The following is a 27,999-nucleotide window of genomic DNA, read 5'->3' as shown; positions in this document are numbered from 1 at the left end:
CCGTCTCCGCCCCCTCGCGCAGAGGAGGCCTCGCCGCTTTAAGAGCCAGGGTAACGATTGACAAGCAATAAACGCGGAGAGCCGGGTTGCGCTGGAGCCGCACCGAGCTACGGACTCCCCGGGGCGCAGGTAGGCGCCCCCCATCCACCCCTGGGCCAGCGCTCACCCCAAGGTCCTTGCTTCCTCTTCGTGCAGGTACAGCACTTGGGGCCCTATTCTCTGGGTCCGGTTTTCCCCGGGTCCCTTCCCTCGGGTCCGTCCCCTCCCTCTCCACCTCCCTCCTCCCTTCCTCTCTCGGGGGGCTCCTAGGGAGAAATCAAAGCCCGGTGTCCCGTGATGCTGCCCCCGCGGTTAGGGCTGTAAAGTGACATCGGGCTCAGAGCTGGTGAGCTGAGCGAGGCTCCGGTATCCGCGAGGCCTCTTCGGGGGCCGTGCGGATTCGGGGGACTTTGGAGCCGGGCATTACGTAAGAACCGCGCTGTTAGCGCTTCCGGGGGGTGGGGGCGCGAGACAGAGGTTGCGTGGGTCCCCGTGGCCCCTCAGACCCCCTTGGGAGGTCAACACTTCAACCTACCCTGGGAAGGGGTCCTGGGAAGGGGGGCGCGCTGCTTCTTTCGCCTCCCAGGCTGTAGCGGGGGCGGGTCGGGGTCGAAGGCCAGGGCTACGGCCTGGAGACCTGGGAGGGGATCGGTGCCAGGAGCGAGGAGCCGGGGTCAGAAAGTTAGGTCAACTAAGGGGCGGGGGGAGTGAGGCGGGGGGCATCCAGTCAGTGACCTCATCCCCTAGACTCCCGCGGGCGCGCTTGCAAAGAGCCTTCTTTGATGGCTCGCAACACGCCCCCCTTCCCCCAGGTCCTAGCGCCCGGCGGGTTAGGGCCGAGCCGGTGGGGCTGGGGCTCTCTGATTGTCGGTGCGTGCAGGTCCGCACGTCCCTAGACCCCCATCCTTTAGGCTGTCTACCCCTCCCCACGATCTATCGGTCTTCAAAGCTCCTTTGTCAGACCTTTCTCCTCAACATCTCTTTGTATGTGTATTGACGGAGGGGTCCGCATCACCTACTGACCCTGGGTGGTGTGGATGGTCTGGAGGTAGGGGTGAGAGGACACCGAGGCGCAGGCTTTTGGAAGCCGAGGAGCGCGTTCCCAGAAGCCTGGGCCCCGGACCTTGGCCCAGAGCCAGCCTGGCTTGCCTGGCACTGCTGTTCTCATGTGGGCACAAGCCAGGCCCCGCCCTCTCAGAGGCCTGGGTGGGGGTGGGGAAGAGCTAGCCGATGCTGTGGGAACGGATTACCCAGAGAAAAACCCAGGCAGGCTGGGCAAGACTCCAGGGGACAGGAGCCTCCCTGCCTCTTCTCACCTTCCGCTCTCTAAGGAAGGAAGATGTCTGGAGTCCCCTCTGCCAATAACTGTCGGGGAGAACGGCACCAGCCAGGAGAATGCCCCAGGTTCCAGGTGGTCAGGACTTTGGATGGGGGAGGAGGGAAGGAATCCGGACAGCAGGGGTTGGCGTGGGGGCACTGGCTGGCACAGTAGATGCTGGGCATTTCTCCCAGCCTGGGTGCTAACCTCACGGGGAAGGGGGGGGTGCCCTTCTTCTCCCCTAAAACTCCTTTCTTCCATGTCTTTAAGGGGCAGATCCAGGAGGAAGCGAAGTCTTCCCCCAGCCTTTGTAATTTCTGCTACCTGAGCTCAGGTGACCAGCTCTGGCCTGGGGGTGGCAGGCATGGGACCAGGGAGGGTTGTATTAAAATCTGGTATTGGTCCCTCTGGGGAGAGTCCTTTTTTTAGGGGGAGGCGAAGGTGTGGCTCCCTACGCCCAGGGCCCAGCAGGCATTCAGTCCTAAAGTGGGCACTGCCAGCTGCTTCCCTCCTCTCCCCCACCCCTGCTGGGAGCCACTCACTGCCTCTAGTTGTCACGGCAACTGGGAATTAGGGTTTTCACCAGCAGCAAGTGCCCAGGAAGGCGAAGGGAGGAAAAGGTAGTGGGTGGCTCCCTTGCACACACCCCGCCCCCCACTGGAGACTGGGGAGCCCACTGCTTTCCTTGCCCCAGCTCTGGGCTAAAAAGAGGCAAAGGGAGAAAGAGGAAGTCAGAGAGGGCTTGGGAAGGTATGACTTCATTTCTGTCGGCCAGACAGACGAACGATTGTAGAGCATCTCCACTGGCTACGTCTAGGTTCCAGAAGCAAAATAAAACAGGTGTAGTTCTCGACTTCACGAAGCTTACAGCCTGGGAATGCCCATCTTTCCTGCTTTTGCCTCGAATTCTGGACTCTTACCCTCCCCCCTCAAAAAAAAAAAATAAATGAATAAAGGACAGATGGCAGACAGAAACAGTTAAAATCCCGGGTTTTCATTGTAGCTCTCTATATTAGCTCTGTGACCTTAGGCAAAGCAATGAACCTCTCTGATCCTTCATTTCCTCCTCCTTGGAGGAATGGGCATGTAATATGTGCTCTTCCTGCCTTCCTGTGGGATCATATAGTCTCTGGGTAATGCCCTGATCCTGAGGGGAACCCCCCCCCCCACCACCGCCGTTCCTTCCCCATTGCTGTGCCATTGTTCCTTCTCATTCGTTTTCCTCCCCTCCTCCAGGAGAGACACTGCAGAGCCCTTGCAGACCTCACCATGCCAGTTGCTGCCACCAACTCTGAGTCTGGTAAGAAGGGTCTCAGGATGTCAGTTTGTATCAGTGGTTCAGAGAGTGCCAGGCAGGGACTTGGGGTTGGAGAGCAGCAGTTGGGCACGTCCACGGCTACCTGGCTACCTCTAAGGATAAACTGGCCCCCACTGCTGCTCCATCCTGCCACTCAGCCTTTCCTTCCAGCTGCTTCTATGGCCCTGCTGCGTCTGCCCCAGGGTGGGGCTAGAGACGTGGCACAGCTCACCTCCGTGGAGGGCAGGGACTTGTGCGCTCTGGAGACGATCCACAGTATTGCTGGAGGGCAATGGCACGGGGCCAGGCTGGTTGGGGAGGTGGCCCTTAGGAGCTGGCCCTTGGAGGATGGCTTGGGAGTAGAGGGACTATAGCAGAACAGCCTGGGGCTGAGAAGTCCACAGTGCGGTGCCCACCAGACAGGTGGAGTAAACCAGCATGTGCCAGCGACATGTGCGTCTATGTGTGCTGGGACATAAGGACCTGTGTGTGGGGAGTGCCAGTTCAGGAAGCCTGGACCTGGTTCTGTAGGAGGTTTTAGGGCAAGGGAGTGAGCCGCCCAGCTGAGCTCGGAAGCCTCAGGAGCAAATTACTTAACCTCTTGGGGCCTGCGTCTCCTCTTCTATCAAGAGGTTGATGTGAAATTCAAAGGCTATGATGATATTTCCATCATAGGACTATTCACAGTTGTTATGCTGTGCTGCTGGGTTATTACCTCAATTAGGCTGTGACCTTGAGTCCTGTTTGGGACCTAGGTTTTCCCGTCTGTAACATGAGGCGATTGGACGGGAGAAGTGTTCTTAACTTTTCTTGGTCCTGAATCCCTTTGTGAGAATCTGATGACAGCTGTGGGCCCTCATCAGAGACCAATGCTTCTATGTACAAAATCTGCATTCTACCCCAGGGGTTCATGGACCCCCTTGTGCATTCAGGGGCCCACCAGGTGAAGTTCCCTATGCTCGAGGCTAGGGGCCCTCACACTGTAATCTGCTCTGTTTTGCTCTGATCTATCTGACCTCCTGTCCATGCAGCCCCTTCCCTTGCCTCTGCAAGACATTCCAGGCCTCCCAATTTGGTTAGAATGACTCCCCTGTCCCTCTCCTCTGAGAAAGTGAGCCAGGAAAGTGAAGGATGCTGTGAGTAGGCCAGACCCTAAACTGTGACACCCTTGTCCCCACAAGAAAGGCCTTTTCTCCATGTAGTAGAGGCACTGTACTAACGTCCCCCAGCTTTGACAGCCTTGGAGGGCTCAGTGCCCCTACCTCCTGTCCAGCCTGCTCCCGCTCGGCTCCAGTCTGCCTGGGCCCCACTGTAAGCTGCTTGGGAGTTAATTAAGCCCATCCCTGAGCCCGTGATTAAAGGCCTCTCAATCTGGGGCTGCCCAGTAAACCCATTAATAGTGCCTGGAAGGGGTGTAGAGGGAGGGGAATTTGACTTCTTTGTTGCAGGCCAGTTGATGGGGGCATGGTGGGGGTGCAGTGGGGGGCCAGGCAGGGAGGGGAGTCTAGGGGCATGGGTACAGTCTGCTTCCTCTGAGGACTCCTGGGGACCCTGATCCCCTGGTGTTCTGCCATGGGCTACTTCTGCCTTCCCACATCCAAAGGAAGGAGCACAGGAGCAGGCTGCTTAACCTCTTGGAGCCTGAGTTTCTTTCTGTAAAGAGGTGATGTGAGACCCTGAGACCATGAGCCTCTCAGTCCTTCCTGCAGGCAGCGCTCTCTGCCTGCCCCAGGCTGGATTGGCCCCTGGCCTCAAAAATCTAATGATGGATCTGCCTCTTCTCATTTGTGGCCATTACACTTTCTACAGGCCTGATAGACAGATAGCAGTGCCCCTGCCTCTGAGTTCAGGGTCACCCTCCCTCTCCTCACTCCCTTCCCTGAGAGATCCCAGCCTGGGGATTTGCACAGTGAAGCTAACAATGTCCTCCTACCCTTCCCCACGGGTCAACATGGCCATTGTCATTGTGGAGTGGGATTCTCGCAGAGAGACCCAACTCTACTTCTAGTAGAGTGGAGGGCCCTCTTGGGGATGGGTTGGGAGATATGTGGGTTATGGCATGGGCTGGGTATTTAGAGAACTTACCCCTGGAGTCTTCAGACCTGCAGCCCTACCCTCTCTTCCCTCTTTACTTGACTCCCCCTTGTCTTTGAATCGAGGCTGGGATGTGGGCTGTTTTGAGGTGGAGCTGTCTCTTTAAATCTCTCTTGCATCCCTGGGTTAATGTCCTGGTGTGTAATCCCTCCTGCTGCCATGGCAACCAGGGGTGCGTTAGGACCTGGTGCCACTCCTCAGGGAATGGCTGGCTGGCTGGCTGGCTGGCTGGCTGGTGGCAGCAGCAGTGTCTGGAGGTGGCCTCATAGGTACAGGGTATCAGAGGAATGGAGGCACCGGGCTGGGGTGACTGCCAAGTCCTTTGCTCCTGCCCACCTGTGTCCCTGCTGCGAGAATGCACCTTTACCTTTTCCCTTCCCAGATGCCTGACTTGCCCACCAGGCATCATCCCTCATCTAAGGGGAGAAGCTAATGCGTGATGGGGGAGGGGAGAGGCTGCGGCTGAGGTGTGGGGTCAGAAGGGCTTGAGGCACCCTCCCCTGCCCGCAGTAATAGTGCTCCCTTCCCCTCCTTTTCCTCCCTGTTCCCCCCCACACCTCTTCTGCGCCCCCCTCCACTCCCCCAAGGCTAGCAGGTAGGGGGAGGCATTTGGGGTTTGCGGTATCTGCCCCATGCCACTGCCACTGCCCCTGGCAGTGAGAGTGCCCCTGGTACTGAGAGTCATTCTTGGGGGCTTCCTTTGATCCTGAGGGGGTCATCGTAAAGGAAACTGGGTCTGGAGAAGGAACATACGGTAGAGGTCTGAGGGTCAGAGGAGGAAGTGGCCTGGGTATATTGGAGAAGAGACTTCCAGAAAAGGGGGGCGGGAACAAGCTGGGGCCAAATCCCCACCCCGCCTTAGGTTTCCTGCAGCTGGACTGTGAGAGGAGGGGTCTCTGAGCACCGCCTCAGTTGTGAAGGGGCAGCAGGCTGAACCCCCTGCCCCACAAACCTCTTCTCTGCCGCCTCCTCCCGACCCCCGCTGATGCGAACACGGGCGGGGGGTGATCGGGCACCAGGAAGACCAGGACTCCCTTTCCCTCCGCCCCACTCGCACCCTACCACCGCCCCTCCCCACCCGGCTGCTCCAGTCGGGCTTTGGCCAATCAGCAGGGCGGGCAGGGAGTCTGAGCCTAACTATTGGCTGATCCTGCAGAGGGCGCTCCCCGAGTCCCGCCTCCTCCAGCGCTGCCCTCCTTGGGCAGGGAAGGCAGCGACGGCTGCGTGGAGGCTACTCCAGGAGCCCCGGAGCCGGGGGTGGGGGGGTAGCCATGGCGGGCAGTCCGGGCAGCGGGGCCTCCTTGGAGGGTATATCCCTGGGCTCTTCTGAGGAAGCCGATCTCCAGAGGGAAGGTAGGGAAAGGCGGGGCGGGAGGCTGGGGGGAAAGCTGGACCCTTAATCTACTCTCCTCCCTAGGGGTTTGGGCATCTGGAGAGCGTGTCCTGGGAGCGGGCTCTCAGGAGCCTAAAGGTCTGGGGGCACAGCCTGCCAGGAGAGCTGGCCTGGACAGAGGGCATTAACTCCCCTGCCTCTGTCCTCCTCCAAGGCTGACAGGCTTGTGAGCCTGTACGTGAGGATGGCCGGGGAGGGTGGATCCCAGGATGCCCTCGCAGAGCGGGAAGAGTCCCTACCCTGGCTTCTTTCCGAGGCCACTAAAGGCCTTGCAGGTCTCTGATCAATGCCAAGCCCGGACCTGAGTAGGAGGGGTCTAGAGGGCTGGCTTGGATGCTGTTTCTGGAGAAGGTGGGGGGGAGGAGGGAAAGAGGGGGTCCTTGAGCCATGACTGCTTCTCCAGTTCAGAGCCCCCTCCTCCTCGTCTCCATTCCTGCCTGGAGGAGGGGGCGCTGATAAGAGTGGTGAGAGGAGGCAGGGACTGTATCCGCCCCTCCTCCATAGCTTGAGTGCTGTTACATAGATGCAGGCGTGGGTGGCTGGGTGGGAGAGTAATGATACCCCCTGCCCATCTCTGCCCCCAGCTGGGCACATTCTGCTTCTCCCATCCTCCCCCTAGAACCTGCCACAGCCAGGAGCTCCCACCTCTGTGGGTGGGTGAAGACAGCCCCTACCTCAGATCTCAGCAGCCACTGTGGTGGCCCAGTGTCAGGTATTCTCACGTCCTTGTCATGTCCCATGCCAGGCTGCGGGTTTGCTGATCCCTGGGCCGATTTCGTCTAACCTCTGCCCTTGGGTGCCCGTTTCCCCAGCTCCTGCCAATGTTCCGGGCCTCAGCTTTGGCTCTCTGTGTTCTACGTTAACTTCTCAATGGTAACAGATCACTCTCTGCCAGAACTGAAGGGCCTGTAGACACAGTTGCACCCACCCATTTTATAGGAGGGAAAGACCGAGGCCGGTGAGGGACCGTGACTTTTGAAAAATCACACTGAATTAGTGCTACTGTTTGTACTGGGTACTGTAGAGGCTCTGGCCGCCTGCATGGCTGCCTGCTTGACTCTGGGCCTGCACTCAGGGTACTGTCTGTCTTATCCTTGAACCCTCTAGGTGCAGGTGGCTGAGTCCCGGGACCAGCCCATCCAGAGCTTGAGTCAGGAATCTGTGGTTCTCTGGTTTAGGACAGAACCTGGAACCTGACAACTGCTTCCGTTTCTCCCCCCTCGCACCTCGAGTCCATTTTCTGCTTCCAGGAGCCTCCCACCTGCCCCGGCTGGCATTACCTAGGGCCTAGAGAACAAGCCAAGCAAACTGCCCCCGTCCCCCTACCTCCCTTCCCCAGGCATTCAGGCGCCTGGAGTGTCGGTGCTGGGCATTGAGGGAATTGCTGCTGGAGAGGGGCTGTCTTCTGTGGTCCACAGAGCAGGAGGGTGGGATTGCTGTGGTGTGTTTTGGCCTCCTGTGCCCAGCTGGTACCTGTGTCTCACTGCCCGTCCCTTCTTCCCAGCCATGCAGCAAGTCCTGGACAACCTGGGATCCCTCCCCAATGCCACGGGGGCCGCGGAGCTGGACCTGATCTTCCTTCGAGGCATTATGGAAAGTCCCATAGTAAGATCCCTGGCCAAGGTATAGTGCTTCAGGGAGGTGGGCATAAGAGCACGGTGTCTGGGGAGGTTGTGGGGTGTTGGCCACAGGGTGCCTGGGAATGGGGCATGTGGCACTTAGAAGACCCTGGGAGGGGCTCTGCATGATGATGGTGCCCAGGTGATGGATCTGCATGACTGCAGGTGAGGGGGCTGTGTCGTGCCTGGCTGGTGAGAGCGTGGACAGGCCCATGTGGGCAGATGTGACTGCCAGCTTGTGGAGGGTGCGTCTGCCGAGGGGTGGGCACGTCTGTGCATTGGAATCTCCAGAGTTCATCCTGCCTGTCTCTCCCTGCCTTCGAGCATTTTGTGCAGGTGTCTTTTTTAAAGCCACCTGCCACACATCAGGTGGGGGAGAAACTCACTGAGAGAGAAAGTCATGAAACGCGTTGGTAATGGCCGTGATAGAGGCAGATGCACTAGGTGTTTGGGGAATATAAGGACAGATGCCTAACCTGGCCCGATGTAGCCAGTGAAGGCTTCCTGGAAGAAGGGCCACTTGAGCTGAGTCTGGAAGAACAAAGAAGAGGGAGAGGGCATTTGGGGACAAGGGAAGAGCTTGAGCAGAAACAGAAGTGAGAAAAAGCCAGAAGTATGCGGGGGACTGTGAGTGTCGGTGTGAGGCTTGAGCTTCGGGTGCAAGACAGAGAGTATAAGCTGCCGAGATGCTGACAGGTTGTGGCAGGCGCCGGGGGCTGTGCTGGGGACTTGGGCCTCGTCCTGTGATGTCCTGTGAGTGACATGGGGCCTTTTGTGGGTTTTAAGCAAGGGCGTTTTGATGGCACATGGTCATTTTAGGAGCATCCCTCTGGCAGCCATGTGGAGGATGGTTGGAGGGTCAAGGCTGGAGCTGGAAAGACCTGAGTTGGAGATGGCCGTGAATTAGACCTCTAGTAACAGGGCTTGAGGGAGGGAAAGAGGAAAGAATTATTGAGGAAGTGAATTGACAGCGTTTGGTGTTTGGGTGTGGAAGGTGAGGGGTGGAGGTTGCAAGGCACCCAGGATTCTGCATAGGGGAAGTAAGAGGCTGGTGGTGCCCTCAGCTGAGGTGCGGGGGTGGGGGGGGGTAGAAGGGCACCCCGTCTCCTGGGGAGGAGGCAGCAGAGTTGCAGAGAATCATGTGTGATTGCTCAGAGTTTTCAGAGAAGCGGGGAGCAGTGGTCTGCTGGAAATTAGGGATCCGGATGGAACAGGGGGATTTGGAGATGAAGATTTGACTAATCGCTGAAGGGAGGGCAAGGGGTCCCCACTAAAGCCAGGGAGCAGGATTGACAGGGCCCCAGACTGCCCGTGGCAGATGCCGGACTTTCGAGGTGGGGGTGGGCTCAGTCCCGGGATGCCAGGAGGAAAGGGGGTGGCTTTGGTCTAGGTCTTGTGGGCTGTGGAGGCTGGGATGCAGGGGGGCAGTGTGAAGGGGACCAGTGAGAGGGAGGGACTCAGAGCATCACTTCTGGGGCCCAGACTGGGAGAGCGGGGAGGGAGGGAAAAGATGGAGGCCTGGGGGCTCTCTGAGGTCATAGAGTGTTTGGGGAGAGAGTGCATAACTGGAAGGGAAGGCAGAGATTAGAGAGAGGGAGGCGGGAGGTGAAAGATTTCCAAGGAGCACAGCTCTAGGGGGTAACACGACAATTTAGGATGTGGCTGCAGTGGATGGGGAGGTCATTGATGTTAAAGAGGCTCAGAAAGGAAAGGTTTGTGTGGGGGTGGGGTGGGAATCTAGGGTACGACAGGCATTGGGGTGGGAGAAGACCGAGGCAGGCCCAGGGTTTCAAGGAGTGGCGATGGAGTGACCAGGAGTGTGACAATGATGCTGTTGAGACAGCGGTAGAGGGCGGTACAGCCAGGTGGTGGCTTTTCCTCAGGGTAGGGATGGGGACTCTGGCACAGGACAGCTGTGGCTGGCTCCAGCATGGGGTGTGAGAGGGACCAGGCCCCACTGGAGGGAGAGAGCTACTCAGGGGACACTGTGCCCCGGGGACAGAGCCTGGTCGTGTGGAACGTTCCATATGAAGACCTGGGGAGGTTGCTAACCACGGAGGGGGCAAGGGCTGAAATGGTCAGTAGTGGGATGTTCTGGGGAGGAGAAAAGTGAGCAGACTGGGGGGAATTGGAGAAAAGGCCAGTTGCTTTTCATTCAATGGTCAAGGACTGTATTCGTGTATTAAAAGTGAAAACAGGAAGGGGCTTCTGGGTGGCTCAGTCGGTGAAGCGTCCAACTCTTGATGTCGACTCAGGTCATGATCTCATGGTTCGTGAGACTGAGCCCCTTGTCGGGCTCTGCGCTGACAGCGCAGAACCTGCTTGGGATTCTCTCCGTCTCTCTCTGCCCCCCACCCAATTTAATAAATAAATAAATGAGCATTGAAAAAAATAAAAACAAGGCATCACGCATGTTTGCAACAAAGAGCATGTGAGGTCCCGGAGGGCAGGGGTGTCCTTCTGTTTGCATCCCCAGAGCGCAGGACAGCCCTTAGCATATAGTAGGTGGTCACTAAATATTTGCTGAATGAATGAATACAAAGAGTGTAGGAGTTAAACCCAACAGCTGTGTAAGTACCTATCTCCAGGTCGTGAGTGCTGGCCCTGTTTTCTTTAGTGCTTGTTGTTTCTTTGCAAGAAATAAGATGTTGTCGTAGGGGCCCCTGGGTGGCTCAGTCGGTTAAGTGTCCGACTCTTGATCTCGGCTCAGGTCATGATCTCACAGCTCGTGAGTTCAAGCGCTGCCGTGCGGGCTCTGTGCAGACAGCTGAGAGCCTGGATCCTGCTTCAGATTCTGTGTCTCCCTCTCTGTTGTGTGGTATTCCAGTTTATGAGATAGAGCCTGGTGTATTTATTTATCGGTTCTACTGAGAAAAGGTGTGATGTTGTTGACTTTCTTCTACTAAGGACAGCGCTGCGGTGAGTGTCCTCACGTTCAGCTGCTTCTGCACGTGTGTGAGTCTCTCTAGGGTGGACACTTGGCAGTGGCATTGCTGAATATGCACATTTTGACCCTCAACACCTGTAACCTGCCAAAGCCAATTTCAGAGTTGGATTTTTTAGACCGTTGTCCCCTCTGGGTCACGTTAGCTGTTGCTTCTACAGTGAGACAGCCAATGAAATAGAGAGCTTTTAGGATAGCAGAATCTCGGGGTTAGAAGGTCCCTCTGAAGCATGATTGCCCTTGCTAGCGTCCTTCTTCGGTGTCTTTGTCTGATCCACGAGACGGCCCTCCAGTGAGGGGATTGCTGGCTGTATGATTTCCCATCACTCACCCGGTCAGCCATCACTGATACAGCGAATATCCATTGCGTGCTTACCGAGTACCAGGCACAGTGCTAGGGCTATGGGAGGGAGCGGTCAGATAGTTTGTTCTCCGGATGGAGTCCGAGTCTGTCGCCCTGGGGTGTCACGGTACAGCCTACCTGAGAAGTTACCGACGAACCGTATCAGACTGGAAACATCAACTCCCTTCTCCAGACTTGTTCTTGGGGGATAAGCTGGTCAGAATTTCCTCCCAAGAGATTCCCAGGATGGTTCCAGATGCATAAAGCCCAACAGAGAATAGGGTGGACCTTTCTTCAACTCTGAGACCCCCCAGTGCCAGGCTGACGGGCCAAGAGGACCCTGTGACTTCTCTCCACTGAGCTGTGAGACAGACAAGAGGTGCATCTCCATAAAGGCCTGTCTGAGCCCAGTAAGAATCCTTCCCATCCCTGTACGTGTGACCCTTTGCAATGGAACTTTGTCACTTGTCTCATCGAGTGGCAGAGTTTCTCCATTCTTCAGTCTGGGCTTGACCCCATGACCTGCTTTGGACAACAGGACCTATTTCTTATTCCTTCTCACAATTTTAATGGCCTTGCATACAGAGATACATTTCCAACTTACCAGACAAAAGGGCTCGGATCAAAGATCCAGTTGTAAAAACTTGGTTCTCTTGGCAAAGTGGCCCATAAACAAGCTGGAACTTCGAGTGGTAGCTATTAAGCCCCCGCCCCTTCCCCTATGGGGTGGGGCTTGCCTGTCCCCTCTGGGGATGTGGCAGACAGCCTGGGAGGGGCTGGGCTGAGTAGATCTAGGACGAAGGGGCGGGGCCTGAGGGGACAAAGCCAGAGAGTAAAGGCTCTGGAGGGAAATCAAATCTGGCCGACAGATCATAAATCCAGGGGGTTGGCTGCAGACAACAGGTGGCAGCCTTAGCAGGCGGGTGACATAGGGAAGGGCCGACTTGGATTCCTCAGCAGGTGTTCCAACAACAGGCAAGTCGAAGGTGAGGAATCCAAGTCAGCTGACATTCAGAAATTCTGGCAAACTGTTACCAGTGGAGACATCTGCCAGCTGGGGGGCCTGTGATCTAATCCACATGAGATGAGGTAGACAGAACATGGAGTTTGGAGTCAGAAGAGTCCTTGGTTGGCTGTGTGATTTTAGTTTGTCTGACAACCTCTCTGAGCTTTAGTTATTTCTTTGGAAAAGTGGGGATGATGATGTCTCTCTTTCAGAGTTGTAGTAGGGATGGGGAAAGTCATGGATGTAGAAGTGCATTTCAAACCATAAAGAGTTGTTACAATGCCGTCTTGTCCATTGACTAGAGTTCACTGGGAGACTCCACTCCTGTAATAAGGCTGGGGTGAGAGAGTCCTAGAAGAATGAAGGAGTCGGGGGGGGGGGTGTCACTGAAATAGAGACTCTGACCAAGGGACATGACGGTGGTGAGTGGAAGCTACGGTGGTGAGGAGCTCAGTGTATCAGTCGGTTTCTGCTGTGTAACAAACCATCCCACAATGTAGTGGCTTTAAACAACCATGATTCATTTCTCATGATTTTTTGGATGGTTTGGGTGGTTTTTCTGGTCTGGGCTGCTCAGTAGGGTGGTCTCGGATGTTTTCATTCACACATCTGGTGTCTCAGCTGAGAAGGCTGCAGTGTCTAGGATGGTGTGGTCCCTCACCCTCTAGGAGAGAGCCCAGGTTTCTTCACATGGCGGTCTCAGCAGCAAGGGAGGACAAGCCTCGAAGCCTCTTTTTGCATCATATTTGCTAATGTCCCCCGACCAAAGCAAATCACATCATCAAATCACGATTGAAGAGTGACTTTGCCTTCTGGCACACCACCCTCTGGGACTTCTTTCCGTTTTTGAGCTATTTAATTATGAGCATAGGCGTCAAATGAGAATTCCCTGTCTTTTGCCACAATCAGAGATGTCGGAGTGTGAGGGCAGAGGGGGAAAAACTCACAGAGAAATGGCCGTGTGACCTTTCTGCTTTTGCAGTCTGCTTCCGGACCAGCAGCTGACAGATCAGGGTTCAAGTACCAGCTGCACCATTAGCTAACTGTATACTTGGCCCAGGCTTCTGGTCTGTAATAAGCTTGAGCCCCTGCTGTGCCGAAGATGATTGTCAGAGCAGAATTCAACAAATGGTTACCACATAAACTCAAAACTTTCCTGGTAGTGGGGCCTAGTGCCTCTCAACTGCATGCATTCTCAAAACAGGTGCCCAGATGGTGGCACCACAGACGTGGAGGAGCCCAGGAAACTGACTGTGTACCCTGAGGTACACAGATGAGTTCTGGGCTCCGAAGGAATTCGTTTCACCCACTCAAGTCTCAGATAATGACCTTGGGACTAGTAATCTCACAGGGTCATTATGACATTTATTTTTTTTTTAATTTTATTTATTTTTGAGAGAGAGAGAGAGAGAGAGAGAGACAGAGCATGAGTGGGCCAGGGGCAGAGAGAGAGAGAGAGACACAGAATCCCAAGCAGGCTCCAGGCTCCGAGCTGTCAACACAGAGCCCTGACGCAGGGTTCGAACCCACGAACCGTGAGATCATGACCTGGGCCGAAGTCAGTCGCTTAACCAACTGAGCCACCCAGGTGCACCCATCTGGTATGACATTTAAATGAGATATTTTGTAAATGTGCTGCTTTACCATTGAACGTACGTATACCCCATGGCCCAGCAATTTTGTTTCTGGGAGAAACTCTTACATGTGTACCAAGTGATACAGACTGGAATGTTCGTAGCAGTGCTGTTCACGATGCCCAAATCCTGAAATGACCCAGGTGCTTCCCAAGGAGAGGGCATGAATCAAATGTGGCATATTCACACAATGGAATATAATATGGTTAAAATGAACAACTGTGATATGGGGGGGGAAAAGAATGAATCATAGAAGAATAATGTTAAGTGAAAAATAATAAGTGAAACAAAGTAAAATGTTATCTCTTAATATGGAAAGTGAGAGTAAATTTTAGCAAGATAATAGTGGGTAAAGAAATAGTAGGTAAAATAATTTTTCACTTAATAATGTTAAGTGAAAAGAATCAGGCCCCCAGGAATTATATATAGCATAATTCGCCCTTTTTTAAAAAAGGTAAGAATAATTAAAAATGATATTAATTCTAGAAATATGTATAATGCATAGAGACAATGAAACCGTAAGATGGAAGCCGGGGCAGGATGATGACAGGGAATCAAGATGGCGGTTTCTGGGAGTGGATGGGTGCCTGGGCCATGTGGTTAGATGTAGGATATTGTCAAGATCCTCATTTATGGTTTGAATGGTGGGTTCTTCGATCCTTGTTATATTACTATAAAAATGTCTAACTCGATGCCGACTAAACTGAAAGGGAGCCATGCACAAACCAAACCAATGACGAGAACATATCACAGAGCAAGGATAGGATGAATCCAATTCTGGGTTGGATTCAACCCAGCCCAAGCTGGGCCGTGAAGGTCCAGCTTGGAGAGCTGTGCTTTTATATCAGCGGGTGAGACACCCGGGGCAGCCACAGGAGGACGAATGGACCAGCCTGCAGGGAGGTGTCATTAAGGGAGGGATGGGAGGTAGGCAGCTTGGGAAGGGCCCTGGCTTCCGGCTCAGTTAGTGAGGGCCCCTGGGGAAATTTGTTCTCCCCTGCTAAGCTGAAGAGACAGACCGGCTAAAGTGGCCATTGTGAGATGGTTGCATGCCCCAGTGCCACTGTTCATTCTTGAAATGCAGTTCCTGGGCCCTGGACTCCAGGCATTGTCCTAGTCACTGGTAACAGGGCCCGGAAAGCTTGGCGTGCTGTGCTGAGCTAAATGACAAGAGCAGATATGTTTTGGTGGAACCTTCAGAGACATGCCTCAGTTAGCGCCTGGGGAATATCAAGGAACATCAAGGCATAACTGTTTTCTTTCTTTTTTTTTTTTTAATGTTTATTTTTTTTGGGGGGGGAGGGAGAGAGAATGCACAGGGAGGTAGGGAAGGCAGAGGGAGGGAGGGAGAGAATCCCAAGCAGCCTTCATGCTCAGTGAGGAGCCCCACGTGGGGGGCTTGAACTCATGACCGTGAGATTATGACTTGAGGCTGAAATCCAGAGTCCATAGCTTAACTGACTAGGACACCTGGGTGCCCCAAGGCATAAGTGGTTTCTGGGTGCTACTCCTTTGCCCCTTCAATTGTCTGCTTCTCCCACGCAGGAACATTCTGCCCTGCCAGGCTGTGGGCGTCTGTCTGAAATGCTTCTCACCTGCCAGAGGCTGGTTTAAGTGACTGTGGGGCTAACGTGCCTCCCCCTGCGGATGCTGTTCCCCTGGCCTGTTTGGGGAAGAGAAGATAGAAAGAGCTAGCCTTTACTGAGCACCTACTGTGTGCCAGGCCCTGTGTGCATCTCCCCGAATCCTCAGGGTATCCCTATGAGGTGTTATTAAAATCTCTTCTCTTGGGGGGCGCCTGGGTGGCGCAGTCGGTTGGGCGTCCGACTTCAGCCAGGTCACGATCTCGCGGTCCGTGAGTTCGAGCCCCGCGTCAGGCTCTGGGCTGATGGCTCGGAGCCTGGAGCCTGTTTCCGATTCTGTGTCTCCCTCTCTCTCTGCCCCTCCCCCGTTCATACTCTGTCTCTCTCTGTCCCAAAAATAAATAAACGTTGAAAAAAAAAAAATTAAAAAAAAAAAATCTCTTCTCTTGGGCTTGAAAAACATGTCTCCTGAACCTGCATCATTCATTGCTGCACATTGACATGTAACAACCCATGAATAATCTTGCTTTATCCATGCCTCCACCTACATCCCTCTCTCCTGAATTATTTTGAAGCAAATCTCAGACATAATTTTATCTGTAGTTCAGCATATATAGCTAAAAGATAAAGATTCTTAAAAATATATTCACACTACCATTGTCACACATAGAAAATTAAACAAAATTTCCTATAGATTTTTAATACAATGGCATTGGGATACCTGGATTGTCCTTTGGAGAGATATCAAAGCGGATCCATACTTACACCATCCACCAGAATAAACTCAAAGCAGATCGGAGATGTAAATGTGAAAAATAAACCATACATATCCTGGATGAGAACATGGATCTGTGTGTTGGGAAAGCCCCCCTTTGAAACTATGCCTTAAAAATCAGATGCATGTGTTAACAAACTTTGCATTGACAGAAAACCGTAAGCAGCATCAAAAGACAATGACAAACTGGGGGAAAATATTTGCAAGAGATAGCGCAGATAAAGGGCTTATCTTTCCAACACAGAGCACATTTGAAAAATGGGACAAAGAAAAATGAATGCTAAATACATCAATGAAAGATTGTTGGGGAACAGAATAGTCACAGTCTCAAGATGTGGCAAAGACACAAGATTGCTTATGTAGAGCTCTGGCCAAAAATGATTAGCCTGAGTCTAATCATGGCAAAACAATCAGAGAAATCCAGTTGTGGGGCATTTTACAAACTACTTGCCTGAACTTAAAAATGTCCCGAAAGACCAGAAGTTACTGGGATCTGGTCTAAAGGGGAATAAAAAGATGTGGCCTTTTTGTAACCAAATGTAACACCTGCTCCTTGATGAGATTGTTGATCAGAAAAAAAAAAAACAAAAACAAACCCCCAAAACTATAAGGGATACTTTGGGGACACTAACCAGTATTTAAATAGAGACTGTCTATTAGATATTACATCAATGTGTCAACGTTGAACTTCTTCCAAGTGGTGGTGGTATTATAGTTTATGTAGCTGGCCTCCTACTTGTTCTTAGGTGATGTACGCTGAAGTAGTCTGGGGTGAAGTGACTTAGGTCTATTTTTCAAATGGTTCAGAGAGAAAAAAGTCTTCATTTATATCCCTGAAATAAGACTCCTTACTTCCTGACCCAACTAACATAACTCTCCTTGCTGGACTGGTCACTGGTAAAACCCTCCTTCCCCCTTTGCAGAGCACATGGAGCCCAGAGTCCATAAATCAACAAGCAGGTGCAAGGTCCTCTCCTGGCGCCATGTGCATTTGACCCTTGAGCAACGTGGGTTTGAGCTGTGCGAGTTCACTCGTCTGTGGACTTTTCTCAATAAATAAAGCACAGTACTGTAAATGTTTTCTCTTCCTTATGACTCTCTTAACATTTTCTTTTCCCTAGCTTACTTTATTGTACAGTATGTAATAATATAACGTAGAAAATATGTGTTAACCAACTCTTTGTTTTTGTTTTTGTTTTTTTTTTTGAGAGAGAGAGAGACGGGGGGAACACTCATGTGAGAAGGGAAGGGGCAGAGGGAGAGGGAGAGAGAGAATCCCAAGAAAGCCCACATCCAGTGCGGAGCCTGACATAGGGGCTCAATCCCACGACCTTGAGGTCACGATCTGAGCTGAAATCAAGAGTTGGGCACTCAACCGACTGAGCCACTCAGGCACCCCAACCAACTCTTTGCTACCCATAAGGCTTCCAGTCACCAGTAGCCTATCAGTAATTAAGTCTTTGTGGAGTAAAAAGTTATATGTGGATTTTTGACTGTGCCGGGGTTGGTGTGGCAAACCCTTGTGTCGTTCAAGGTCAACTGCACCGGTTTCTGGTCCCCTCCCTCACTGGGAGCACTAGGCTGAAGGCCTGGAGACCCAAGTTTGGGCCTGTGACCTTGAGCAAGTTACTCCACCTCCCCGGCTTCTTCATCCTGGGCTATAGGATGTCCAAGACCATGATGTTGGGTGGAATAAGTTGTCCTTGAACTCACATGCTTATAGGGTCCCCGGGGGTGGGGGGGGGGGTTGCTGGAGACAGCGTGATAAGTTTCATGGCCCTCTGTGGCAACAGGATGAAGGTTTATCCTTTGTACTCTCCCTTCCCTAAATTGGGTCCCAATCACCATTTTGGGGGTGAAAGGAGAAGGCAAGGTGTGCCTGCGCAGGTGGGAGTGTGCTCGCTGCTGGGTGAGTGAGGGTCTGAAGCTGACGTCAGAAGCGGTGCCAAGGGCGGGGTCTGAAGTCAGGATTTGCGCTGGGGGGGCGGGGCAGTGTTTGGTAGCTCAGGGTTCTTGGGGAGCCTCAGGTGTTACCTGCCCCGCCCTCACCCACCAGGCCCACGAGCGGCTGGAGGAGACCAAGCTGGAGGCCGTGCGGGACAACAACCTAGAGCTGGTGCAGGAGATCCTTCGGGATCTGGCGCAGCTGGCAGAGCAGAGCAGCACAGCCGCGGAGCTGGCCCGCATCCTCCAAGAGCCTCACTTCCAGGTTCCAGCCCGGAGGGGCAGGGGGGCGGGAAGTTGGGGTGGTGGCTGGGTAGGCCCCTGGGAGAGGGGCTGGCGGGGAGTTAGAGCCACGGGGCACTGTCCCACGGTCCCTCCTGTTTCCACCGCCTCCCCAGTCCCTCCTGGAGACACACGACTCTGTGGCCTCGAAAACCTATGAGACTCCCCCGCCCAGCCCTGGCCTGGACCCCACCTTCAGCAACCAGCCGGTGCCTCCCGACGCGGTCCGCATGGTGGGCATCCGCAAGACCGCTGGAGAGCATCTGGTGAGGCCACGGGGCAGGGCTGGGGGTGGGATCCGGAGGGGGGCGGGGTGGAGAGTAAGCAGTGGAGGCCGGATCTGGCCCGGAGAGGGCTGAAGGGGAAGATGGTTCCAGCTTTGCCCCCGGGCCAGGCCCGTGCAGCCCCAGGAGACCGCAGACACCGTGCACCTGAGCTGCACACGTCCGCGTGCCAGGACCCTCCCCACTCTGCCCCCCTTCCCTCCATGAGTGGCCCTGTAAGTGAAGGATTGGGGCAGAAAAATGGAAGAGGGCGACTCTGTGAGTCCGGGGTGGAAGGGGTGAGGGTGGGAATGGAGGGGCCGTTAGGAAACCCACGTGAAGATTCTGCCTTGGAGCAGCTGGGGCCTTGTCACACCCGCCCTCCACCCCCCAGGGAGTGACGTTCCGTGTGGAGGGCGGCGAGTTGGTGATCGCGCGCATTCTGCACGGCGGCATGGTGGCTCAGCAAGGCCTGCTGCACGTGGGCGACATCATCAAGGAGGTGAACGGGCAGCCAGTGGGCAGCGACCCCCGCGCGCTGCAGGAACTCTTGCGCAGTGCCAGCGGCAGCGTCATCCTCAAGATCCTGCCCAGCTACCAGGAGCCCCATCTGCCCCGCCAGGTGGGTCCCTCCACCTACCTCCCCACCCAGCCCAAGGCCCAAGGGGCAGCCGGGACTCCCAGCCACCAGGGTCACAGGCCCACATACACGTGCATTGGCCTGAGTCTTGGGCACTCATACGCATGTGCAAGGGACGTGCGCGCGTTTGTACCCGCGTAGGCAACCTGTATCGATGCAGCCCTGGGCCTATGTGTACCGTGTGCGCGCATGCGCGATGCTGAATTGCCAGGTGCCCTGTACAGCTGCCTCCTGGTTGGTGGAAGGTGGGGGGTCTGGCCGTTCTGTCCACTTTCTCCTACTGGCTCTGTAGCCATCTGCCAGAGCCCCCTCTTCCAAGAGGCGGCTGTGGGTGGACTGAGGGATCCAGAGCCAGGATTGTGTCCCTTACCCAGTGATCTGCCTCCTCCTCAGCGGGTGGCCGCCTCAGGCCCCAGGCCTGACCACAGGCCCCATCAGTCTGAGTCCTTTTGTTCCAGATGCAAAGGGAGGCCGCTACCAGGGGGGCCTGGGGGCACCATGCCCCTACTAGGGGGGCCACGCCTTAGCCTCTTTCACCTTTGTGAGGGCCTGGGGAAGACAGTGGACCTGGTGACGGTCCCCCCACCCTCAGAGGGGGAAGTGGGGTAGGGGGCTGGTCTGAGAAGGGTTCTGACCTCCAGCCTTACCTTCCTCCCTTGACCCTTCTCTGATCCCCCATCCAGGTATTTGTGAAATGCCACTTCGACTACGACCCTGCAAGAGACAGCCTTATCCCCTGCAAGGAAGCCGGCCTGCGCTTCAGTGCTGGGGACTTACTGCAGATTGTAAACCAGGACGATGCTAACTGGTGGCAGGTGAGCCCTCGGTGTCTGTCTCTCCAGGCGTGGTGTGTGGGGGAGGTGAGCGCCCAGGGAGGTGTCTTCTCACTCAGGCAGATCTTTCTCCCTTGTCCGTTTTCAGGCATGCCACGTCGAAGGGGGCAGCGCTGGGCTCATCCCCAGCCAGCTGCTGGAGGAGAAGCGGAAAGCCTTTGTCAAACGGGATCTGGAGCTGACACCCACCTCAGGTATGAGGGTTCCCGCCCCCCCCCTCCCCCGCCTCATGACCCCTAATCTGGGATGTGACACAAGCCTGCCTGGCCTCACTCGCCCATCTCCCTGTGGCCAGGGACCCTATGTGGCAGCCTTTCAGGAAAGAAAAAGAAGCGAATGATGTATTTGACTACGAAGAATGCAGGTGGGTGTTGGGGGCCCCCTTCCCTGTCCTCCTCTGATATGGCATGCGCCCTCCTGCCCCTGCCAGTGACTTGTTGGTGCTGATGCTGCCAGTCCCATCCCCAGGACCTGCCCAGTCTCTCTCTTGCTGCACCCCCCCCCCGCCCCTCCCACCCCCCCCCACCCCCCGCCGCCGCCGCCCTCTTATCCTTGGTCTCGCTGAGGCCCGGCCCCACCCACGCCTCCCGCTTAGCCTGATGAGCGCCATCTCCTGTGTTCAGAGTTTGACCGGCATGAGCTGCTCATTTATGAGGAGGTGGCCCGCATGCCCCCCTTCCGCCGGAAAACCCTGGTGCTCATCGGAGCCCAGGGTGTGGGCCGGCGCAGCCTGAAGAACAAACTCATCATGTGGGATCCAGATCGCTATGGCACCACCGTGCCCTGTGAGTGGGAGCCGGGCCTTGGTGGGCAGGGGACTGGGAGCAGGGGCTGGGGCTGGGTCCACTGAGCAGGCATCTGCATGGACTCCCAAGTCAAGGGGTACTTTTGAGTGGGGGGAGTGCGCCCTCTGTAGGTGGTAGGGGGAACTGCAGGCTGGAGAGGGGTGGGGAAGCTGTCCTTTGAATCTGGGTGGCCTGGGTGGGCTGCGGGCAGGCCTCGCCTTTCCTCCTCTCAAGTTTCACTTACGAGAAGCCCCGCTGGGAACCCCTGTGAAACAGGGCTGCGTGTGGCCTTGTGGAAAATGGGGCTTCTTGGTGACAGAACCACCTGGGGTGGTGAGAGCCCCTGGTTCCTGGAGGCGGGAACCTGAGTGCTGACCCCAGATCTCCTTGACCTTGGTGTGTGGCTTTGGGGTGCACATCGCCCCCTCTGGGCCTCAGCCCCCCATCTGTGAGCACTAGGTTGGCACAGTGAACTCTGAAGGTCCTGTCAATGTGGGAGTCTCGAATGCGTGTGTGGCAGGGGTGAGGATGAGGGTGAGGGTGAGGGCGCGGGTGTGGGGAGGCGGCAGCGTTTTGAAGGCGGAAGGAGGCCGCCCCTCCCAGGCTGCACGACCGTGCGCGGCTGAGATGGTACAGCCTGCTTGTGCTCACTCAGCCCCTCCTTCCCCCCAGACACGTCCCGGCGGCCCAAGGACTCCGAACGGGAAGGTCAGGGCTACAGCTTTGTGTCCCGTGGGGAGATGGAGGCGGACATCCGCGCTGGGCGCTACCTGGAACATGGCGAGTACGAGGGCAACCTGTATGGCACGCGCATCGACTCCATCCGGGGCGTGGTCGCCGCCGGCAAAGTGTGCGTGCTGGATGTCAACCCCCAGGTAAAGTCCCAGCCGGTCTGAGATCCCCGCTGGGTACTCTGCTGCCCCACCCCCAGCACTCCCCTTATGCTTCCAGGCACTGGTCTCCCAAGCACCCTCATATATCCCCCGATTACTGCTAGGGACCCAACCCACCTGGAATCTCTTTCTCGCCCTCCCAGGCCCCCTCCTTCTCTAGCCTCTTCCGGTTTCCCATTCCCGGCCACCTGCCAGCTGTTCCTCTCCCATCCATCCCCAGGTTCCATTTCCCCACCCTCCCAGGTAGCCCCCAGCTATCCCTCCTCCCCCTTCCAGGATGTCCGTGGGGATATACTCCCCCACCCCCTTCTTCTCCCGCAGGCAGTGAAAGTGCTGAGAACAGCTGAGTTTGTCCCTTATGTGGTGTTCATCGAGGCCCCTGACTACGAGACCCTCCGGGCCATGAACCGGGCTGCATTGGAGAGTGGGCTGTCCACCAAGCAGCTTACGGTGAGGACTCTGAGGTGCGGTGGGAGGGGTCTGATGGCTGCCCAGGGAGAAGGTAGGCTGGAGCTGATGAGGAGAAAAAGGTGACATTGGGGAAAGGAGAGAGGGCACCACCCAAGGTGTCAGTGAGGTTGGACTCCTGACTCCCACTTTATCGGTTTGGAAACGGAGATCTGAGCAAGGAAGTAAAGTGCCCAGAGTCTCATAGAGTCAGGGATACAGCTAGCCTGGGGTGCAGGAGCTTTTGAAAGGCCTGCCACTCCGTCCACTGTGGGGGGACAGAGTGCTTAAGGGAGCCCGGAGGGCCGGTGGGTGATCTCTGGGCAGAAGTGGGCCAGGCATTTACAGCTGGAGGGAAAAGCTGAAAGGAAGGAGGGGGCTGGAGGCTGGAAGGATGGCTGGAGGGATGAGTTAGCATCAGGGAGGAGGCTGGGAGGAGAAGCTTCAAGTCACTGGTTACAGGACACCAGGGCGCCTACCTCCCCCCTCAGGTACCCCTTGGAGCCGCCTTCTCCGGATGTAGGGTTTGCAGAACTCTGAGCTCAGGGGTCCATCTGCTGGCCATGCCTGGTACTGCAGTTCTCAGGCCCCTGGTCAGAGGCTGTCTGGGCTGGGCTCCCCTCTGAAGTCCCCTGGCCACAAACATAGCCAACTGGGGCCACTGGGACAAAGCTGGGCCAGCCCTAGAACTTCCACCTCTGCTCATTTAAGTCAGCATTCAAAGTGTCCTTTCTACCCCTGCTCAGTCAGCTGGCCAGCTTTGATTAGGTGTGGGGTAGCGGTGGCCTGGGGCACCCGTGGATTGCCTTAGTGGGGGCGTGCTTGGGAGGTGCATCTCAGGCGCCTGGTCACACTGGAGGGAGCACTGACCTTGGGGTCAGACAGACCCTCTGCAGCCACTGGCTGGCTGGGTGACCTCTTTGAACCTCAATTTTCTCTGCTGGAAATGGGGAATCATTAGTCCTGCCTAGCAGAGCTATCGCGAAGATCACGTGGGTTGCAAAGCAGTTAGTGCCACGCTTGGCACTGACTAAAGGTTATTTCCTTCCTTCCTTCCTTCTTTTCACCCATCTGTCTGTCCCTGGTTGCAGGAGAGCCGCCCGGAGATGTGCGATGGCTCCTGCCTCCCTAGCCAGGGAGTCTGTACCTGATATGGCTGGGCTCTGGGCAGGGGGATAGATGGGGGAGGCTGTAGATTCCCCGTGATGATGGGGGTGACTGGGGGACACTGATGGCCGCGAGGTCCCCTTGTGCCAGCAGGAGGCAGACCTGAGGAGGACAGTGGAAGAGAGCAGCCGCATCCAGAGAGGCTACGGGCACTACTTTGACCTCAGCCTGGTCAACACCAACCTGGAGAGGACCTTTCGTGAGCTCCAGGCTGCCATGGAGAAGCTGCGGACAGAGCCCCAGTGGGTGCCTGTCAGCTGGGTGTACTGAGCCTGTTCATGTGGACCTCACCCCTCTGGGTTGCGACCCATCCCCTTCCCCAGCCATGACCCCCAGCCATGATCCTTAGCTCTCATCCCTGGTGGTCTGGCTCTCCCTGGGTGATGGCTCCTAGGGGGCCCTAATCTGGCTTCAGCACAGAGGCATGCACTGCCAAGGAGATGGGGTGTTCATGGGGTACCTCTGTGCCCAGGTGCTGCTCACTCCCCATGCCCACTGGCCACCAGATGTCCCTCTCTGAGGGCCAGGCTGTGCCCAGGAGTGTCAGAGTCACCTCCATAGTGCTCAGTCCAGAGTAGAGAAAAGCTGCTTTGGGACCCTGTGGTCAGTAGGTACACTGCCCCCAGGGCACCTCTCTGCAGTTACCTTTTCTCCTTGGGCTAGCCACGCCCACCCAATTCCTGGGCTCCTCCCACCTCTCACACCTGTGGCCTAGGAGTGGGCCTTGGGCTGTTTCCAGACCAGGGAGTGCAGGTCCCAGCAGCCAGGCAGTCCTGGGCGGTGGTGGCAGCCTGGTGCCGTCCTGAAGGCTGGAGGAACCCGAGCTTGAACCAGCTCCCACGGCCGGGGGGGGGGGGGGGGGGGGGAGCAAGGCCGTCCCAGCTCCCGTGGAATCGGGCAGAGTCCCACAAGCGAACCCCACCCTGTCCTTCCCTCATCCACAGCTTTTCACTGCCGAAGTCTCTCCACAGACTTCTCCAACGTGCCCCTGACAGGTCAGCTCTGCTCCCCCGCAGGGCAAGGCCAGCAGGGGTGAGTGGGCTCAACAGGGGTAGGGGTGGGCTGAAGACCGAGCCAAGTGACAGGGAGCCTGCTCCTACTGATCGTGGCCCACGGTGGGGCATATCTGGACTCCCTGTTCATGACCATTGTCCATTGTGGTCTCTCTGGGGGGGTCCAGGTGGCCCACTTGCATCAGATCTGCTGGGGTGTGGCGCTGGGGATGGGGCGCAGAGGGGACCTTGTGAGCAGGCCATGGGGCCTGGGCTCGGGCGTAGGACATTTGTGCTCTAGCCAGCTTCTTGTTGAGCAACTCCAGGGGGCGCTATCCACACGGTGTCAGCGCAGCTTCTGTTCCTCATGCTGCGGCACCTGGTCTGTGTGTGTGCCATTGGTGTGTGTTGTATCAGTGTTGGTTTTTTGGAGAAAAGAAGCAAAGGGTGGTTTTGCTTTGGAGGTCACTTTTTGGGGGTTCCCCATCAGCCCCCGTTTCTTATGAGACTCTTATCCCAGATTGCAGAGCCTTGGCCCTCCCCAGATGTCTTCCTCCCCCTCTCCTGCTGTTCCCTTATCCTAAAAGACACCCCCGAGTCCTTGGGGAAGGCAATTGTGTAAAATAGGAGAATCCCTTTTAAGAAAATAATGCCGTCCTAGACTTCCCCAGGCATCTGTCCCTCGTCCTTCTTTGTGATCCTGCCTGGGGTCAGTCTGTCCTTGCCGGGACCACCCCATCGCCCCCACCGGCCCCCCCGCCCCCCGTGACTTCCCAGTTCTGCTGAGTGTCTAATCCGTCTTCGCTGCAGGTTCAGCCCAAGCTGGCCCCTGAACCACTGTGTGCCCATTTCGTAGGGAAGGGGAGGGAGAAGAGACAGAATATTTATTACAAAGTTAGAAATATATTTATTATAGTAGGGATCCCATTTGCATTCGCAGAGGGTATGCAAATGAGATGTAAAGGTCAAGCCTGCTCCCATCTCGTTTGCGTAGCTCTGCCTCCACTATGCAGTCGCCTTGACACTCCCCTTTTCCCTTTGGCCAATGTTCTTTTCATCCTCAAGTCAGCTCTTCCTTGCATCACCCTTACCCACAGCCCAAGGGGACCAGGAGTGGGAGGAAAACACCCGAGGCAATCAGTGGTATCCTTTGCCAGTTCCCGCCTCCCCTGGAGGACTTGGGAGTAGAGGCACCCGAGGATCTGCTGGTGCAAACCCCCTGCCCTTGGTTAACCTCCAAAGTGCCCTGATGGAGAGACCATCCTCCGACGGGGGTGGAGGGAGGTTGGCATAGGAGGCTGGGCACCTTGCTGGAGCATTGGCACCTGGCCTTTTAGGGCAGATCTCCTGTGTTGATGCTGTTCTGCCACCTCTAGTGATGCCTGGGGGACTGGGCTGGGTCCCTCCTCTCCTGTCTTCATCCCTCCCTGAACTTCATCCTACCTCCCCTGCCCAACCCCCCTCCACCCCCCCACCCTGGCCCAGGGCTGGGTTGGAACAGGTGTGTGCCCACCATGTTACATCTCCCCCCCCCCCCGCCACCTCGCCCCAGACGCTTGTATTTGAGGCACCTCAGGATAATGAGGACTCTGCCCCCCACTGTCCACACTCAGTGCCAGCCTGGTGGCCCTGTCCCCTCTTCTCTCCTCCCTCAGTCAATTCTTGAGTTTTGCTCTGACTAGTTTTCTTTCTTTTCCTTTGATTAAATGTGAAAACAAAGGCTTCTGGGCTCTGTTTGTCTTTGGTTGGGGCCCGGTGGATGGCTTCTGGACAGGGTGAGAGGGGGGAACCCAGCACAAGTGATTCTGGAATGGAAGTTGGAGTGAATCATCTTGTGTCCTGTGATGTCTTCTAAGATTCGCATTCCACCATTCCACATGCCCCGTCCCCAGAAAATGCTTGTTCTAAATGTTCGGAGCCGGGGGTCTGCGAACAATCATGGGGGCCAGGGGACCCAGGGACTCCATGGCTAATCACTTCACCCAGAACTTGGCTGTGTGGAGCAGGCCCCTGTACCTCTTAGGTTCGTTCTCTGTAAAAGTATCATGGACTCTCCCAGCGCTAATGCTAGGATTGGTTCTAGGTGTTCAACCATACATGCCATAGAGAGCTGCTTGAAATGTCACCCACATGTCCCCATGGGTGTGTGTGTGTGTGTGTCAGATCCTTCAGGGTGAAGGCATCAGCCTTCCTTCCCACCTTGCATTCTTCAGGGGAGCCTGGAATGTTCACTGGGGATTCTCGGCAGGGGGCTCTAGCTGTTCCCTTCTCCCTGTAACAACCAAATGTGGAACTGGCTTTCTTCCTTCCATTTCCCCCAAAGCATCCACTCGCACAAGGACAAGCGTGGGGGCTGACTTTACCGGTGATTTGGAGGCAACCATAGGGGCTTACGTCTTCCACCTAACGGCTCTGATGAGAATTTAGAATTGAATGTTAAATACCCCAACTCTGAATGTTCCCTGATCATTCCCAGCACATAGAATATTTTTCTGGTCAACCTTTCCCTTTGGGCTCCCCCGCCTCCCTCCGTGTTTCTGGACCCTCTTCCTCTCATTGTTGAACAACCTTCTGCCCATCTCCAGGGCGTCCTTGGAAAATGGATATTTCATTGCCATACCTAGCAACCCCGCGCTTGTATTTTTGTCCTAATCCAGTGGGTCTCAATTCCGGCTGCACATTAGAATCGCCGGAAGTGTGGAAAACAAAACACCAAACCAAACAAAACACAACACAACACAAAACAAAAAACCAATTGCCTGGACCATACTCCAGGTCAGTTAAATCGGAAGGTCTGCAAAGGCTGACTGCTTTATCATTAATTTCTCGCTCACATTAATGTCTTGCTCACATCACATCTGGTAGGAATTGGGTGTCACTCCTAGCAGTGACTCAGGGATCCAGCCTCTTTCCATTTTTGACACCACCGTCTTTAACAAACAGGCTCCATAGAGGTCACGGAAGAGGAATAAAGTGTAGCGTATTACTCAGGGATTTTATTGGCTAGGTCAGCCTGCCCACATCCATTGGCCAGAATCTCATCAAGTTGCCCTGGATTGTTGCAAAGGAGCCTGGGAAATGTAGTTTTCCTTGGTACTCAGGAAGAGGAACTGGGATCTAGCCAGTCTCTGCCAGGCTGGGAGTGGAGTCTGGGAAGCCCTGTGTTTTAACGTTTATTTATTTTGGGGACAGAGAGAGACAGAGCATGAACGGGTGAGGGGCAGAGAGAGAGAGGGAGACACAGAATCGGAAGCAGGCTCCAGGCTCTGAGCCATCAGCCCAGAGCCTGAGGCGGGGCTCGAACTCACTGACCGCGAGATCGTGACCTGAGCTGAAGTCGGATGCTTAACCGACTGAGCCACCCAGGTGCCCCTGCCCTGTTTTAAAAGCTCCCCAAGTGATTCTAATCTGTAGCCAAGATTGCCAACCACCGTTCACCTATTTTCGCCATAACTTTGGGGGTGGAGGAAATCTCCTTTTAGCCCCGAATTGGCCTCAAGCTATTTTCCTGATAAAGATAGTTGAATTTCTTTTTTAAATGTTTATTTATTTTTGAGAGAGAGAGAGGGAGGGGAGGGGCAGAGAGAGAGGGAGACACAGAATCTGAAGCAGGCTCCAGGCTCTGAGCTGCCAGCACAGAGCCGGATGAGGGGCTCGAATTCTCGAACCGTGAGATCGTGACCTGAGCTGAAGTCGGACGCTCAACCA

At 55.5% G+C, this 27,999-nt stretch overlaps 1 protein-coding gene across 8 annotated transcripts; it reads left to right on the top strand.

Annotated features, from left to right (window-relative positions):
* MPP2 (MAGUK p55 scaffold protein 2) lies at nucleotides 1–26,010 on the top strand. Of its 8 annotated transcripts, none has more exons than XM_045489099.1 (14): nucleotides 2–129; nucleotides 1,628–1,691; nucleotides 2,594–2,657; nucleotides 7,646–7,764; nucleotides 18,102–18,254; nucleotides 18,388–18,537; nucleotides 18,929–19,156; nucleotides 19,858–19,989; nucleotides 20,096–20,201; nucleotides 20,303–20,371; nucleotides 20,631–20,792; nucleotides 21,465–21,667; nucleotides 22,007–22,135; nucleotides 23,393–26,010. In XM_045489099.1, exons 3-14 carry the CDS (start codon nucleotides 2,627–2,629, stop codon nucleotides 23,567–23,569), a joined length of 1,659 nt encoding a protein of 552 aa, XP_045345055.1. In that variant the 5' UTR covers nucleotides 2–129; nucleotides 1,628–1,691; nucleotides 2,594–2,626; the 3' UTR covers nucleotides 23,570–26,010. The 8 variants fall into 8 exon arrangements, with proteins under 8 accessions (XP_045345061.1, XP_045345055.1, XP_045345060.1 ...); XM_045489100.1 differs by having other exon boundaries at nucleotides 68–195; XM_045489102.1 differs by lacking the exon at nucleotides 2–129 and adding an exon at nucleotides 279–466.
* Nucleotides 26,011–27,999: the final 1,989 nt, after the last annotated feature.

The sequence above is a fragment of the Leopardus geoffroyi genome, chromosome E1 (genome assembly GCF_018350155.1).
Source record: "Leopardus geoffroyi isolate Oge1 chromosome E1, O.geoffroyi_Oge1_pat1.0, whole genome shotgun sequence".
Lineage (NCBI taxonomy): Eukaryota > Metazoa > Chordata > Mammalia > Carnivora > Felidae > Leopardus > Leopardus geoffroyi.
The sequence above is the reverse complement of the archived record's forward strand: the minus strand, read 5'-3'. Positions and strand labels throughout refer to the sequence as shown.

What these genes read in the sequence shown, in the direction of transcription:
- MPP2 (XM_045489097.1), top strand. Translation starts at nt 6,020, where the DNA reads ATGGCGGGCAGTCCGGGCAGCGGGGCCTCCTTGGAGGGTATATCCCTG. An exon ending in AGACCGCTGGAGAGCATCTG is followed by an intron (nt 18,538 to 18,928) that starts GTGAGGCCACGG and finishes TCCACCCCCCAG; the next exon opens with GGAGTGACGTTCCGTGTGGA. An exon ending in TGCTGGATGTCAACCCCCAG is followed by an intron (nt 21,668 to 22,006) that starts GTAAAGTCCCAG and finishes CTTCTCCCGCAG; the next exon opens with GCAGTGAAAGTGCTGAGAAC.